The sequence below is a fragment of the Salmo salar genome, chromosome 10 (assembly GCF_965601325.2).
Source record: "Salmo salar chromosome 10, fSalSal1, whole genome shotgun sequence".
In the NCBI taxonomy this organism is placed as follows: domain Eukaryota; kingdom Metazoa; phylum Chordata; class Actinopteri; order Salmoniformes; family Salmonidae; genus Salmo; species Salmo salar.
In genome coordinates this window covers 37794619-37811704 of record NC_138300.1, presented here as the reverse complement: position 1 = coordinate 37811704, position 17086 = coordinate 37794619, and the positions used below count along the sequence as shown (strand labels likewise).

General features: G+C 44.2%; 2 protein-coding genes across 2 annotated transcripts in view; one reads left to right on the top strand and one right to left on the bottom strand.

The window, feature by feature from the left end:
* LOC106560333 (KICSTOR complex protein SZT2) overlaps window positions 1-12453 on the bottom strand; it is a 188366-nt gene extending 175913 nt beyond the window's left edge. Inside the window, 3 exon segments of the mRNA XM_082956975.1 lie at window positions 6564-6737; window positions 11413-11538; window positions 12265-12453. Coding sequence (XP_082813101.1) covers window positions 6564-6737; window positions 11413-11538; window positions 12265-12288 — 324 coding nt within the window. The 5' untranslated portion in view covers window positions 12289-12453.
* A 63-nt stretch (window positions 12454-12516) lies between these two features.
* On the top strand, window positions 12517-17086 carry LOC106560335 (mediator of RNA polymerase II transcription subunit 8). The gene is made up of 7 exons (XM_014123153.3): window positions 12517-12765; window positions 12956-13077; window positions 13579-13723; window positions 13908-14048; window positions 14534-14621; window positions 14792-15028; window positions 15261-17086. The coding sequence occupies exons 1-7, from the start codon at window positions 12682-12684 to the stop codon at window positions 15326-15328; spliced, it is 885 nt and encodes a 294-aa protein (XP_013978628.1). The 5' UTR covers window positions 12517-12681; the 3' UTR covers window positions 15329-17086.

Here is a 17086-nt window from a genome sequence, read left to right as displayed (position 1 = left end):
AAACATTGTTAATGTTGTAAATTACTATTGTAGCAGCTGGAAACGGCAGATTTTTAATGGAATACCTACATAGGAAGAATACAGAGGGCCATTATCAGCCAACAGCACTCCTGTGTTCCAATGGCACATTGTGTTAGCTAATCCAAGTTTATCATTTTAAAAGGCTAATTGATCATTAGAAAACCCTTTTGCAATTCTGTTAGCACAGCTGAAAACTGTTGTTCTGATTAAAGAAGCAATAAAACTGGCCTTCTTTAGACTAGTTGAGTATCTGGAGCATCAGCATTTGTGGGTTCGATTACACGCTTACTCGTCAGTCTAATCTTGTTCTGAGAAATAAAGTTATTGCATGCAATAAATAGCCAAGAAACTAAAGATCTCGTATATGCTTGTGCTTTAGTTCCGACCATGCAGTAATATCTAACAAGTAATCTAACAATTTCACAACAGCTACCTTATACACACACACACACACACACGTGTAAAGGAATGAATAAGAATATGTACATAAAAATATATGAATGAGTGATGGCCGAACGGCATAGGCAAGATGCAGTAGATGGTATAGAGTACAGTATATACATATGAGATGAGTAATGTAGGGTATGTAAACATTATATAAAGTGGCATTGTTTAAAGTGGCTAGTGATACAATTATGACATACATTTTCCATTATTAAAGTGGCTAGAGTTGAGTCAGTATGTTGGCAGCGGCCCCTCAATGTTAGTGATGGCTGTTTAACAGTCTGATGTCCTTGAGATAGAAGCTGTTTTTTGGTCCCAGCTTTGATGCACCTGCACTGACCTCGCCTTCTGGATGATAGCGGGGTGAACAGGCAGTGGCTCGGGTGGTTGTTGTCCTTGATGATCTTTTTGGCCTTCCTGTGACTCGGGTGGTGTAGGTGTCCTGGAGGGCAGGTAGTTTGCCCCCGGTGATGCGTTGTGCAGACCTCACTACCCTCTGGAGAGCCTTGCGGTTGTGGGCGGAACAGTTGCCGTACCAGGCGGTGATACAGCCCGACAGGATGCTCTCGATTGTGCATCTAAAAGTTTGTGAGTGTTTTTGGTGACAAGCTGAATTTCTTCAGCCTCCTGAGGTTGAAGAGGCGATGCAGCGCCTTCTTCACCACGCTGTCTGTGTGGGTGGACCATTTCAGTTTGTCCGTGATGTGTACGCCGAGGAACTTAAAAACTTTCCACCTTCTCCACTACTGTCCCGTCGATGTGGATAGGGGGCTGCTCCCTCTGCTGTTTCCTAAAGTCCACGATCATCTCCTTTGTTTTGGTGACATTGAGTGTGAGGTTATTTTCCTGACACCACACTCCGAGGCCCTCACCTCCTCCCTGTAGGCCGTCTCGTCGTTGTTGGTAATGAAGCCTGCCACTGTAGTGTCGTCTGCAAACTTGATGATTGAGTTGGAGGCGTGCATGGCCACACAGTCATGGGTGAACAGGGAGTACAGGAGAGGGCTGAGAACGCACCCTTGTGGGGCCCCAGTGTTGAGGATCAGCGGGCTGGAGATGTTGTTACCAACCCTCACCATCTGGCGGCGGCCCGTCAGGAAGTCCAGGACCCAGTTGCACAGGGTGGGGGTCGAGACCCAGGGTCTCGAGCTTAATGATGAGTTGAGGGTACTATGGTGTTAAATGCTGAGCTGTAGACGATGAACAGCATTCTTACATAGGTATTCCTCTTGTCCAGATGGGTTAGGGCAGTGTGCAGCGTGATTGTGTCGTCTGTGGACCTATTGGGGCGGTAAGCAAAATGGAGTGGGTTTAGGGTGTCAGGTAGGGTGGAGGTGATATGGTCTTAGACTAGTCTCTCAAAGCACTTCATGATGACAGAAGTGAGTGCTACGGGGCGGTAGTCATTTAGCTCAGTTACCTTAGCTTTCTTGGGAACAGGAACAATGGTTGGCCCTCTTGAAGCATGTGGGAACAGCAGACTGGGATAAGGATTGATTGAATATGTCCGTAAACACACCAGCCAGCTGGTCTGAGCATGCTCTGAGGACGCGGCTGGGATGCCGTCTGGGCCTGCAGCCTTGCGAGAATTAACGCGTTTAAATGTTTTAATCACGTTGGCTGCAGTGAAGGAGAGCACGCAGGTTTTGGTAGCGGGCCGTGTCAGTGGCACTGTATTGTCCTCAAAGCGAGCAAAGAAGTTGCTTAGTTTGTCTGGGAGCAAGACATCGTGGTCCGCGACGGGGCTGGTTTTTCTTTTGTAGTCCATGATTGACTGTAGACCCTGCCACATACCTCTTGTGTCTGAGCTGTTGAATTGCGACTCTACTTTGTCTCTATACTGACGCTTAGCTTGTTTGATTGCCTTACGGAGGGAATAGCTACACTGTTTGTATTCGGTCATGTTTCCGGTCACCTTGCCCTGATTAAAAGCGGTGGTTTGCGCTTTCAGTTTTGCGCGAATGCTGCCATCAATCCACGGTTTCTGGTTGGGGAATGTTTTAATATACGCTGTGGGTACAACATCACCGATGCACTTGCTAATAAACTCACTCACCGAATCAGCGTATTCATCAATGTTGTCCGACGCTATGAGGAACATATCCCAGTCCACGTGATCGAAGCAATCTTGAAGCATGGAACAGACCTGAGCACGGGTGCTTCTCGTTTTAGTTTCTGTCTATAGGCTGGGAGCAACAAAATGGAGTCGTGGTCAGCTTTTCCGAAAGTTAGAATAACAATGATCCAGGGTTTTGCCAGCCCGGGTCGCGCAATAAATATGCTGATAAAATTTAGGGAGTTTTGTTTTGAGATTAGTTTTATTAAAATCCCCAGCTACAATAAATGCAGCCTCAGGATATGTGGTTTCCAGTTTACATAGAGTCAAATGAAGTTCCTTCAGGGCGGTCGATGTGTCTGCTTGAGAGGGGGGGGAATATTCACAACTGTGATTATGATCGAAGAGAATTCTCTTGGTAGATAATGCGGTTGGCATTTGATTGTAAGGAATTCTAGGTCAGGTGAACAAAAGGACTTGAGTTCCTGTATGTTGTTATGATCACGCGACGTCTCGTTAATCATAAGGCATACACCCCCGCCCTTCTTACCAGAGAGATGCTTGTTTCTGTCGGCGCGATGTGTGAAGAAAGCAGGTGGCTGTACCGACTTCGATAGCGTGTCTCGAGTGAGCCATGTTTCCGTGAAACAAAGAACGTTACAATCGCTGATGTCTCTCTGGAAGGCAACCCTTGCTCGGATTTCGTCTACCTTGTTGTCAAGAGACTGGACATTGGCGAGTAGTATGCTCGGGAGTGGTGCGTGATGTGCCCGTCTACAGAGCCTGACTAGAAGACTGCTCCGTCTGCCCCTTCTGCGGAGCCGTTGTTTTGGGTCGCCGGCTGGGATCCGATCCATTGTCCTGGGTGGTGGACCAAACAGAGGATCTGCTTCGGGAAAGTCGTATTCCTGGTCGTAATGTTGGGGAATTGACGTTGCTCTTATATCCAATAGTTCCTCCCGACTGTATGAAATAAAACCTAAGATTTCCTGGGGTAACCATGTAAGAAATAACACCAAAAAAAAACAAAATACTGCATAGTTTCCTAGGAACGCGAAGCGAGGCGGCCATCTCTGTCGGCGCCGGAAGATAACCAGAATAGAAAGAGGAGTGGGAGGCCCCGGTGCACACTGCTCAAAAAAATAAAGGGAACACTTAAACAACACAATGTAACTCCAAGTCAATCACACGTCTGTGAAATCAAACTGTCCACTTAGGAAGCAACACTGATTGACAATACATTTCACATGCTGTTGTGCAAATGGAATAGACAACAGGTGGAAATTATAGGCAATAAGCAAGTCACCCCCAATAAAGGAGTGGTTCAGCAGGTGGTGACCACAGACCACTTCTCAGTTCCTATGCTTCCTGGCTGATGTTTTGGTCACTTTTGAATGCTGGCGGTGCTTTCACTCTAGTGGTAGCATGAGACGGAGTCTACAACCCACACAAGTGGCTCAGGTAGTGCAGCTCATGCAGGATGGCACATCAATGCGAGCTGTGGCAAGAAGGTTTGCTGTGTCTGTCAGCGTAGTGTCCAGAGCATGGAGGCGCTACCAGGAGACAGGCCAGTACATCAGGAGACGTGGAGGAGGCCGTAGGAGGGCAACAACCCAGCAGCAGGACTGCTACCTCCGCCTTTCTGCAAGGAGGAGCAGGAGGAGCACTGCCAGAGCCCTGCAAAATGACCTCCAGCAGGCCACAAATGTGCATGTGTCTGCTCAAACGGTCAGAAACAGACTCCATGAGGGTGGTATGAGGGCCCGATGTCCACAGGTGGGGGTTGTGGTTACAGCCCAACACCGTGCAGGACGTTTGGCATTTGCCAGAGAACACCAAGGTTGGCAAATTCGCCACTGGCGCCCTGTGCTCTTCACAGATTTTCATCTGGTTCACACTGAGCAGGTTCACACTGAGCACATGTGACAGACGTGACAGAGTCTTGAGACGCCGTGGAGAACGTTCTGCTGCCTGCAACATCCTCCAGCATGACTGGTTTGGCGGTGGGTCAGTCATGGTGTGGGCTGGCATTTCTTCGGGGGGCCGCACAGCCCTCCATGTGCTCGCCAGAGGTAGCCTGACTGCCATTAGGTACCGAGATGAGATCCTCAGACCCCTTGTGAGACCATATGCTGGTGCGGTTGGCCCTGGGTTCCTCCTAATGCAAGACAATGCTAGACCTCATGTGGCTGGAGTGTGTCAGCAGTTCCTGCAAGAGGAAGGCATTGATGCTATGGACTGGCCCGCCCATTCCCCAAACCTGAATCCAATTGAGCACATCTGGGACACCATGTCTCGCTCCATCCACCAATGCCACGTTGCACCACAGACTGTCCAGGAGTTGGCAGATGCTTTAGTCCAGGTCTGGGAGGAGATCCCTCAGGAGACCATCCGCCACCTCATCAGGAGCATGCCCAGACTTTGTAGGGAGGTCATACAGGCACGTGGAGGCCACACACACTACTGAGCCTCATTTTGACTTGTTTTAAGGACATTACATCAAAGTTGGATCAGCCTGTAGTGTGGTTTTCCACTTTAATTTTGAGTGCGACTCCAAATCCAGACCTCCATGGGTTGATAAATTGGATTTCCATTGATTATTTTTGTGTGATTTTGTTGTCAGCACATTCAACTATGTAAAGAAAAAAGTATTTAATAAGATTATTTCTTTCATTCAGATCTAGGATGTGTTGTTTAAGTGTTCCCTTTATTTTTTTGAGCAGTGTAGTACCCGCAAAACACCAGTCTCAACATCAACAGTGAAGATGCAACTCCGGGATGCTGACCTTCTAGGCAGAATTGCAAAGAAAAAGCCATATATCAGACTGGTCAATAAAAATACAAGATTAAGATGGGGAAAAGAACACAGACACTAGACAGAGGAACTCTGCCTAGAAGGCCAGCATCCCGGAGTCGCCTCTTGCTCAGTTGTGCACCTGGGCCTCCCACTCCTCTTTCTTTTCTGGTTAGAGCCAGTTTGCGCTGTTCTGTGAAGGGAGTAGTACACAGTGTTGTACGAGATCTTCAGTTTCTTGGCAATTTCTCGCATGGAACAGCCTTCATTTCTCAGAACAAGAATAGACTGACGAGTTTCAGAAGAAAGTTCTTTGTTTCTGCCCATTTTGAGCCTGTAATCGAACCCACAAATGCAGATGCTCCAGATACTTAACTAGTCTAAAAAAAATGGCCAGTTATATTGCTTCTTTAATCAGAAGAACAGTTTTTAGCTGTGCTAACAGAATTGCAAAATTGTTTTCTAATGCTCAATTAGCCTTTTAAAATGATAAACTTGGATTAGCTAACACAACGTGCCATTGGAACACAAGAGGGATGGTTGCTGAAAATGGGCCTCTGTACGCCTACGTAGATATTCCATTAAAAATCTGCCATTTCCAGCTACAATAGTCATTTACAACGTCTACACTGTATTTCTGACCAAATGGATGTTATTTTAAAAATGGACAACAAAAAAAAATGTGCTTTTCTTTAAAAAACAGTAGTAGTGCACATGGAATTACTATAAGGGAAGAAGCCCCAGTTTAACTGGAACACTCATGAGCACACTCAATATGTACACCGGTCTACCCATCACTGAACATTGGGGATGTCTTTTCTAGTAATTTGATTTCTATGGGCAAAACTAACCTGATGTAGTTAACACATCAAACAACAGATCAGGAGGAAGAACAATTAGTAGCTTGATATGGTCTGCTCTTGACAATCTAGCAAAATAGCAGTGTTATGAAAGTGATATGCAGCCATGATTGTCACAAGGGATTGTAAACTTCCATTGTTGTTAGCCTAATTATTGCCCCAAAAAAAGTATCCACACAATAAAAGTATTTCTTCATAGATTGTTAAATACTTATAAAGCACACATAATTTGGATCTGGTGCTACATTTATATTTTACATTCTGGTCATTTAGCAGACGCTCTTATCCAGAGATACTTACAGTTAGGGCAATGATCTGGTGGTCATACTGTTTAGCCAGGTATATTGTGTAGTGCTAGATATCTTTGTGAAGAAGCCACTTTACTTACCACAATGCCAGTGGAGGGGCTGAGGTCCAGCTCGATGATGAAGCGGTACCTGCGGGATAGGAAGGTGACCCGGGTGGAGGGTACCAGCAGGTAGGGCAGGGTGGAGGGGGAGAAGTCTGGCTGCCATCCCTTGGGCAGGATGCTGAGCAGGTCCAGCTCATTCTCAGAGTTCAGCTACACGGGAGGTGGAACCACAACAATCATCAATAACCCTATGGAAATATGGTCATTTAACAGATGCTACGTTTTATCCAAAGCAACTTAAAAAATTGTCAGCATTGACAGTGATACAAATTCAGTATGTTGGTCTTATTACGGTAACAGTGAGGATTTCCTGTGCTTGGACAACTTGTTCCAGCCGTTGATAAATCATTGATAATAATCTGCCATTTTTTTTTCATGTCATTACATTAAGATATAAGGGGGAAAATAGGGGGGATATAAGGGGGGAACATTCAATAAAATTCACGAGTTCATTTAAAGCCTTTTTAACAAAGAGATGTGCTGTTCAATCTGATAATTAATCTCAATGGTTGTACAGCCATCTCAAATAAATCTGAAGGACCTCGGTGTTAGTCTGCTTAGATCTCTCTTCTTGACAAACATACTGTATATCATCTTCGTAAAAATCTCTAACTTTTTGTCAAAAAATTATGCAGAAAAGCTCATCCATGCTTTTGTCACTTCTAGATTAGACTACTGCAATGCTCTACTCTCCTGCTACCCAGATAAAGCAGTAAATACATTTCAGCTAGTGCTAAATACAGCTGCTAGAATCTTGACTAGAACCAAAAAGTTTGATCATATTACTTCAGTGCTAGCCTCTCTACACTGGCTTCATGTTAAGGCTAGGGCTGCTTCAAGGTTTACTGCTATCCTAGATGGACTTGCTCCTACCCATCTCTCCAATTTGGTCCTGCCATACATACAGTGCATTCTTAAAGTATTCAGACCCCTTGACTTTTTCCACTTTGATGTTACAGCCGTATTCTAAAATGCATGAAATAGTTTTTTCCCCTCATCAATCTACACACAATAGCCCATAATGACAAAGAAATCCGGATTTTTCGAAATGATTGTAAAAGTATTACAAATAAAAAAAAATGAAATATCACAAATACAAAAGTATTCAGACCCTTTATTCAGTACTTTGTTGAAGCACCTTTGGCAGTGATTACAGCCTTGAGTGTTATTGGGTATGACGCTACAAGCTTGACACACCTGTATTTGGGGAGTTTCTCCCATTCTTCTCTGCAGATCCTCTCCTCTTCACCGTAGGGTTGGTACCAGGTTTCCTCCAGACATGACGCTTGGCCTTCAGGCCAAAGAGTTCAATCTTTTTTCTCATGGTCTGAGAGTCCTTCAGATACCTTTTGGCAAACTCCAAGTCAGCTGTCATGTGCCTTTTACTGAGGGGTGGCTTCCATCTGGCCACTCTACCATAAAAGCCTGATTGGTGGATTTGCTGCAGAGATTGTTGTCCTTCTGGAAGGTTCTCCCATCTCCACAGAGGAACTCTAGAGCTCTGTCAGAGTGACCTTCGCGTACTTGGTCACCTCCCTGACCAAGGCCCTTCTCCCCCGATTGCTCAGTTTGGCCAGCCAGCCAGCCAGCTCAAGAGTTTTGGTGGCTTCAAACTTAAGAATGATTGAGGACTGTGTTCTTGCGGACCTTAAATCCTGCAAAAATGTTTTGGTACCCTTCCCCAGATCTGTCCATCAACAATCCTCTCTCGGAGCTCTAAGGACAATTCCTTCGACCTCACGGCTTAGTTTTTGCTCTGACATGCACTGTCAACTGTGGGACCTTATATAGATTCGTGTGTGCCTTTCCAAATCAGGTCCAATCAATTGAATTTACCACAGGTGGACTCCAATCAAGTAGTAGAAACATCAAGGGTGATCAATGGAAAAAGGATTCACCTGAGCTGTTTTGAGTCTCATAGCAAAGGGTCTGAATACTTATCTAAATAAGGTACAGTGAGGGAAAAAAGTATTTGATCCCCTGCTGATTTTGTACGTTTGTCCACTGACAAAGAAATTATCAGTCTATCATTTTAAATGGCAGGTTTATTTGAACAGTGAGAGACAGAATAACAACAAAAAAATCCTGAAAAACACATGTTAAAAATGTTAGAAATTGATTTGCATTTATAACATGAATGAAATGAAATAGTCTATGTGCCGGGAGTCTGGGGTCAATCTGTCCTATCTGGTGAAATTCTCCTGTCTTGTCTGGTATCTGTGTGATCTCAAGTATGCTCCCTCGCATTCTCCCATCTCTCTCTTGCTCTCTCCCCTCGTGGAGGACCAGAGCCCTAGGACCATGCCTCAGGACTACATGGCCTGACGACTCCTGGCTGTCACCGTCCCTGATCCAGTTTCTGCTGTTCTGCCTGCGGCTATGGAACCCTGACCTGTTCACCGGACATGCTAACTTGTCCCGGACCTGCTGTTTCGACACTCTCTCCCTCCACCGCATCTGCCGTCTAAACCTCCAAATGCTTGGCTATGAAAAGCCAACTGACATTTACTCCTGAGGTGCTGACCTGTTGCACCCTCTACAACCATTTTGATCATTATTTGACCCTGCTGGTCATCAATGAACATCTTAAAAAACAAATCTGGCATTAATGGCCACGTACTCTTTTGTCCACCCGGCACAGCCAGAAGAGGACTGGCCACTCCTCAGGAAGAAACCTAGAGAGGAACCAGGCCCTAAGTTCCTACCTTTCTAAGGAGTTTTTCCTTGCTCTTTGGGGTTTTAGGCTGGGTTTCTATATAAGCATCTGCTGATGTAAAATGGGCTTTTAAATACATTTGATTGATTGACTCTTCCATAATTATGCATTATACTTTTTGGATGCCCATTTGGTGTCGAGCTGTTTAATTATGCCATATTTTCACACATCATCTGATCCAGGAAGGAATTTTCTGAATGACTGTCAAGTGAAGAACAGCTGTTGTGATAGCTCAAGCGATGCAACAGCCCAAGTGCTGTAAAACAATGTTGGTGAGGAATGTCTAGAATATTTTGGTGTCTCATTTTTTATGACGGTGAAGACAGTTGTGCCTGGATCCAGGTTGGATCTAATATCCCTAGCGAATTGATGTTCATGGGTTGGTTGCTTGATTTACAGCAGGGTCTCGTAAGATTTAACAGAGAAAGCATCAAGGTAATGAGTTCACGTTTTCATATGTTTTTTAGCCTCAGATTGGACAGAGTTTACTCTACACAATTGTGTAGGATACACTATTGTGCAACACCCAACACTATTCCTATTAATTATTCTGGATATAATGACAACAAGTTACATAGCCTAGTGGATTTATTCACAATATTATCTGGTAATGAAATAACATGACATATACATTTTGGTTTTTATGTTACACCCAGGGGTGAAAGTAGATTGAATTTCTTCCCGGTACAACACTTTTTATGGGCCTAATCATGGAATGACATAAATAATCCCTATTCAATAGGACCTAGTCGTAAAGATTTGTCATTTCATTTTTTTAAATGTATTACCTTTTATTGTGGCATAAACACTACCAGTCATGACGTTTTCATCTGATTGTCAAACAATCACTTCAAAGGCCTCCTTTACTAGGCTACCCATGCACATTCATCCACTCACAACATATTTCCTACATCCAAACAGTGGTGAATAGAAAGCGACATCTTTCACAGAATTTATGCCTCCACTGCTGTCCGCGCACGTCTCATTGTCGACCACTCATCTCTGCCTTGGCAAAATGTCAGTGTTCTCGTCGAACCACCACATTTTGTCGTGTAGGTTATACCACCTGTTTTCAAGTCCATTCGCAAATTCATCATGCCTCTGGCATGCGGTAATGATAAATAGTGGTGCAATAGCCTATAGATTTGACATTTTGTTTTCATTTTTGTGATTAGGCTCATGTTTTACCAGTACGGCGTACCCCCACTATTTATTTTGCAGGGACGCTGTAATGGACCGTACCACCTTACTTTCACCCCTGGTTACACCTGCAATTTTAAACAATACAAGGGGCTTGAAGTAGGCTTCTTGAAATTGAATCCTGAGCTCAGAAATTCAAGTACTGGAATAGGCTTACAATGAAAATCAGACATTTACTCAATTTGGTGCTTGAGAAGTCGTAATTATTGTAGCCAATTTATAAGTTCTCCTGCTCACTTTTAGTTATCTGTGATTTCATTATTTATCCGTTTTTGTGAGAGATGTGGCGACTTTTGTTTGTTTCCCACCGCTACTCTGTTGCGGTAAAACCACATGCGGTTTTACCGCATTTGATTTATTCAAGTCACACATATCCTGCATGGCTACCACAGCATTCTGAAGCGATTCGCCATCCCATCTGGTTTGTGCTTAGTGGGACGATCATTTCTTTTTCAACAGGAAAATGACCCAACACACCTCCAGGCTGTGTAAGGGCTATTTTACCAAGGAGAGTGATGGAGTGCTGCATCAGATGACCTGGCCTCCACAATCACCCTACCTCAACCCAATTGAGATGGTTTGGGATGAGTTGGACCGCAGAGTGAAGAAAAAGCAGCCAAGTGCTCAGCATATGTGGGAACAATTTAAGACTGTTGGAAAAGCATTCCAGGTGAAGCTGGCTGAGAGAATGCCAAGAGTTTGCAAAGCTGTCATTGAGGCAAAGTGTGGCTACTTTGAAGAATCTCATAAAATATATTTTGATTTGTTTAACACTTTTTGGTTACTACATGATTTCTGGGCTGGTCGCAGATCTGTTTACGCTGTTTTGCCAACACTTATAGTCGTTATCATTAGAGCGACAGCACAAAAGTCTAGCTACATCTCCTCCAGTAGAGCTAGTTAACCCACCAGTTCAGACTTTGGGACCGGCCAGATGACCTGATTGAGCTTGCCCAGAAACCAGGCCAGACGTACGTTGCGTGAGATACGGTACTCCTCCTTCATCAGCAGGTACACCTGGTCTGCCTCCTCCACCTGAAAAAGAACAAGACAAAGAATAAGAATTAGAACATTTGGTGTTGTCTCGTGAACAAAATGACAGAGCCCTTTGAGAAGAGTCAGGATGTTGTCCTGGACCCTGCTTCTGCCAACATATTGATTAACTTTGACATCCTCATGAACTAAAATAATCAATTATCTGGTCTGCAAGGGAAGGACTCTGTGTCCTTTGTTCAGTAATGTGGTTTAATAGCCTACATATTAGCAAGATACTTGACTTGTCACAACACGGCTTAATCACATTAAACTACATTAAATTAATTTGCATATTCTGTGTGAAGTCTTCCTGACAGTATCATATGCCATAAGGTGGGTGACAAAGCTAAATGAGCAGCAATCTGATCCCAATTCGACTCATGTGACGCAAGACACTGGCAAAACAACCGGTCTATAGCTTTATATGGCCTGTCAAGCTAATGCATAAGATACGTTTGATATGGCTACCTAGTTGTTGTAATTGTCCCTTGTATTTGACAGCAAATACACGGCACATCTTTGGTATGCTCACTTCTAGCGGACTAAACTCCACTTCCTTCACCATGGAGTGGAGTTAATCTGCTAGGTCAGTTCAGGCGTGAGCGCTTTGCAACACCCCTAGCTCAAGTTACTGTGCTGACTGTTTGAAATTAATTGGAGAAGTTATTTTGTTTAACAAGCTAGTGGCAACTCAGAGTTACAAAAACATGAACCTCAGTAAATTACCTCATTGTCCTGTTTGTCTGCCATGCCTTGTATGGCATAACTAACGTTAGCGGATTCTATGAAAGTCCGTGGGTATCTGCAGGCCCCGGCTGACGTATAATGACTTTTCACTTCGTTTTCATACACGACTGCAGGCTAGTCGTTGTTGTATTTTGTTTATTTAGTTATAAACCACACGTGACCTGGATGCTTCCGTCTTCGTCTCTCCACCGGAGTACAACAGCTAAGCCTTCAACGGTTTTGTAGTTCTACTTTTGATTCCAATATGCCAGCTTTCTGAAAAATAGTGCAGATAAGTGGTATAAAATATTTTATTGAGAATTTCACGGCATAACGACTCAAAGTAACACACGGTTATCTCGCTAATTAGAAAGGTTTGGAACTTAAAACATAAAGCAAAATGATTCTGAGCGGAGCATGCCCACTGTTGCACTCATTATTTACTTCCGGTATATATTTATTTCGCTAGCCGGCAGATTTGCTACCCTAATAAAAATGCAGGTAAGGTGGCTTTTCTACAAAATGTTAAATTCTGAACCAGTAAATTGTCTTAAATGAAGTACAGTTCCTCATACCGCATGACATGCTTATTTGTATTCAGCTAACGTTGCCCCAAGTTACTGCTAGCGACTTACTAAGACCTAAATGTTAAAGCGTTATTAATCAAATCTGTCTTTTTGTTTCTGTCAAGCAACGGGAAGAAAAATTGCTGGACGCATCCGTGGAATCGCTTATTTCCCGCGTAGCTCATCTAAAAAACGCTCTTCACAGTTTCATCTACAAGTTGGAAAACGAGTATGAACGACTGACATGGTAAGTGACTAACTTAGCTGTTCTAGCTATTAAAAATATCGTCTAGTCAGACAATTAGCTGCTTTGTTCCCAGATGGCTGACAGCCTCACATTAGCTGGTTACAATCTGCTACCTAGCAAGTGACGAACTAAACACTAACATTAGTTAGCTAACTTTAGTTCGTATGTTTGCCTGGTTTCTTCCTAGGTTCCTTCCATTCTAGGGAGTTTTCCTAACCTCCGTGCTTCTACATCTGCATTGTTTGCTGTTTGGGGATTTAGACTAGGTTTCTGTATAGCACTTTGTGACATCGGCTGATGTAAAAAGGGCTTTATAAATAAATTGCATATGATACGTTTGGAGTAAGCTAGCTAGGTCCCAGTGTTGCTTTTGGATGGCATTGCTGAAAGCAATTGCGAGACTTGGTTACCTATTTGGATAAATTAATATAATTGTATGAAAATAAATGTACTCTAATAGTTAATTCATGAAGTTGTTGTCTCTCTATACTTGGACAATAGGCCCTCTGTGTTGGACAACTTTGCCCTCTTGTCCGGTCAGTTGAACACCATCAATAAACTGTTGAGGAATGAGAAGACGCCATCTTTCCGCCAGCAGATCATCATCCCCCTGCTGTTGTCTCCAGACAGGGATGAAGAACTAGCTGTGAGTATCTTTTCTGTGGATGAGGATTAGCATGGTTAAACCAGACTGAATGCTGTACTCAGGCAGTGAAACAATGGTGAGAAATGCATTGAGTCTGGTTTAACCAGGCTAGAGGAGGATAGTTTTTCAGACACACATACCCTACTCTTTGCTTACCGCCGTACACACTGCCCCCACTCTCCAGAAACTGACAGAGCAACGCGTGCCTGTGTTCAGCCATGAGATTGTGCCGGATCACCTGCGCACCAAGCCTGATCCAGAGGTGGAGGAGCAGGAGAAACAACTGAGTGCAGAAGCTGCCCGGATAGGACCTGAGGTGGCACAGGTAAACCGACTTGGTCTTCATCTAATCATACCGCAGTTTGAGAGGAAAGCAGCTCCCTGGTTCACATAAGGAAACCTGTATCATTTTCATACTACTGAGTGAAATTATACATCCACCCATTGCTGAAAAGGATAATAAAATATTGAAGCCACTTCAAGCCAGCGTGACGGACGTCACTGTGCTTGCTTAGCAGGTGAGCTTCCTCCCTTTCTCGGCACACTGGCCGTACAACGGCTCATACAGGGTCATCTGCCTCTCAAGCACCCGTAACTGTTTGAACGTTTGTGCATACATTTCAAGCTGTGGAGTGAGGTTACGGTACTATAACAGTTTGTTCCATATGCCCTAATGAACACAACCTCATGTTGTGTGGTGGGAAGACACAATTCCAAGTAAAATGGTGCTTGTCATGTAGTCTATCTATCCAACAACTCAAGTTGGAAGCAATGTGTAACAAAGTAATGCCTTGTTTTTTCTCCCAACAGAAACAAATCCAGACACTGAACAAGCTCTGTTCAAATCTACTGGAGAAACTGAACAATCCTCGCGATGACAGGGATGCAGACAGTGCAGGTACACTGATTGAACCAAGATTCCCTTTTTACCTGAGAACATTTACAGATAAGCTAACGTAAGAACTGTTATGGAGTTTATTGATGCTTATGTACTCAAGATGTACAGACGGTCTAACCTAAAATTCATGTTATGGAGTTTATACTTATGCACTCTACTCTCTGTTTTAGCTATACGGCAGAACAAACCATCTTTCAACCCTGCTGACACCAATGCACTGGTGGCAGCGGTGGGATTTGGGAAGGGGCTTTCGAAGTGCAGGCCCCCTGGTCCTGTGGCCCCTGGACACACAGGACAAGGGCCCATGATGAGCGGAGGTCCCACCTTACAGCAGGTCACCATCGGTGGGGGTTCAGGCCAGCAGCAAGGCATGGGGCCTGGTGCTCCTCAGCAGCAAGGACAGCCAGGTATGAAGATCCTGAATGTCATATAGACCTGAGTCTTGCTTTGCTACACTTAAGTGTTTTATTCACTTTAAGGCCATAACTCAAGGTTCTATAGACCTGAATAATAAGGGCAGTTGGTTTCTCAGACAGATTATTCCTAGTCCTGGACCAAAAATTACTTTAAATGTACCAGGCCATTCAGGTATTGAGAAAAAGACTGCTCTGTAACTGATTTGTTTATTTTATTTTTCAGGGAAAATGCCATGCAACATCAAGACTAACATCAAGGCTGCCTCCTCAATGCATCCTTACAACCGATAAGATCCTCTCTCTATCCCATACTGATAGAAAGCCTTTAGGAAGCCTACAGAGTGAGCCATGTAAAGCAATGCAAGTATTCATATGATATATGCTATGTTATCTTTTGATTAAATGCATCATTTTGAGAAGAAAGTATCATACTGTGAAAGTGCAGAAATTTGTCAGATGTGCTTCCATTTGTGAACACTAGATAACACTGTCTTTCCATTTATATTCAAGGGACAAGACAGTTTGAGAACTTGGTCATTGTTGCAGAAAATTTAAATAAGATTTTATATTAATATTGAATAAAGGGCATATTAGAGCTATTATTTTAAGATTTCTTTATCCATATATGTTAATTTGTCACACACAGAATATCTGCTGGTTAAGAGCATTGGGCCAGTAACGGAAAGGTCACTGGTTCGAATCCCCGAGCCAGCTAGGTGAAAATCTCATTGTGCCCTTGAGCAAGGCACTTAGCCCTAACAGCTCATGTAAGTCGCTCTGAATAAGTGTCTGCTCAATAACAAAAATGTAAACAAGTCTGCATTGTGTTATGTCTTTCAGAAATGTATAATACAATTGTGGGGTTTAGTGTCAGTCAGAAAAGGAATGTATTTGAAACCTACTTCAACTGCTTCACCATGTCTCTCCAGTTGTGTACCCTAGTACTGCCCCCTATCCCTTCACCATGTTCTCTCCAGTCATCTGAACCCTAGCACTGCCTCCTATCCCTTCACCATGTTGTCTCTCCAGTCATCTGAACCCTAGCACTGCCTCCTATCCCTTCACCATGTTGTCTCTCCAGTCATCTGAACCCTAGCACTGCCTCCTATCCCTTCACCATGTTGTCTCTCCAGTCATCTGAACCCTAGCACTGCCTCCTATCCCTTCACCATGTTGTCTCTCCAGTCATCTGAACCCTAGCACTGCCTCCTATCCCTTCACCATGTTGTCTCTCCAGTCATCTGAACCCTAGCACTGCCTCCTATCCCTTCACCATGTTGTCTCTCCAGTCATCTGAACCCTAGCACTGCCTCCTATCCCTTCACCATGTTGTCTCTCCAGTCATCTGAACCCTAGCACTGCCTCCTATCCCTTCACCATGTTGTCTCTCCAGTCATCTGAACCCTAGCACTGCCTCCTATCCCTTCACCATGTTGTCTCTCCAGTCTTGTGATCCCTAGCACTGCCTCTTACAGTAGCCCTTCACCATTCCAGCCATTATGAATAATGTAGGCCTGGTGAGAGTAATGCGGCTGGACATTGCACTGCCTGGCCTGATAATGTCAAAGTCGTTAAGGGAGGAAATGAGAAAGTTCATGCTGACGTGTTGGGGGCCTCTGTGCTCTGCCCCACCGTGGTCTGTCCACTCCGATCCCTATCCCACCTCCCGCTGGGCGGCCGGCACCACAGCACAGGGACAATGACCGCTGTGGCTGTCACACGATACGACACAGGTCGCTGGGTGACCTACATACACAATGTCCTCTGCCGGCCTGACGTCTCGCTGTGTCAGCCTCAATGCCCTGGTAAGAAAGGAGAGTCTGCTGAGACAGCTAGAAGATGCACAGGGTCAGACTTTCTATAGATGTCTTATAAACAATGGACTATAGGCAGATGGACATTGTCCCGCCTGTGTCCAGTTGGCCTAACTCTAAGAGAGACTCCTGAACAGGCTGTTACTGCCTTGTTTTGACCCTATTGCAGCTCCCTCTATGTGAAAGAAATTTAGGGCTACAACTCTTTATACAATAAAAAAAAGTGTTTCCCGGA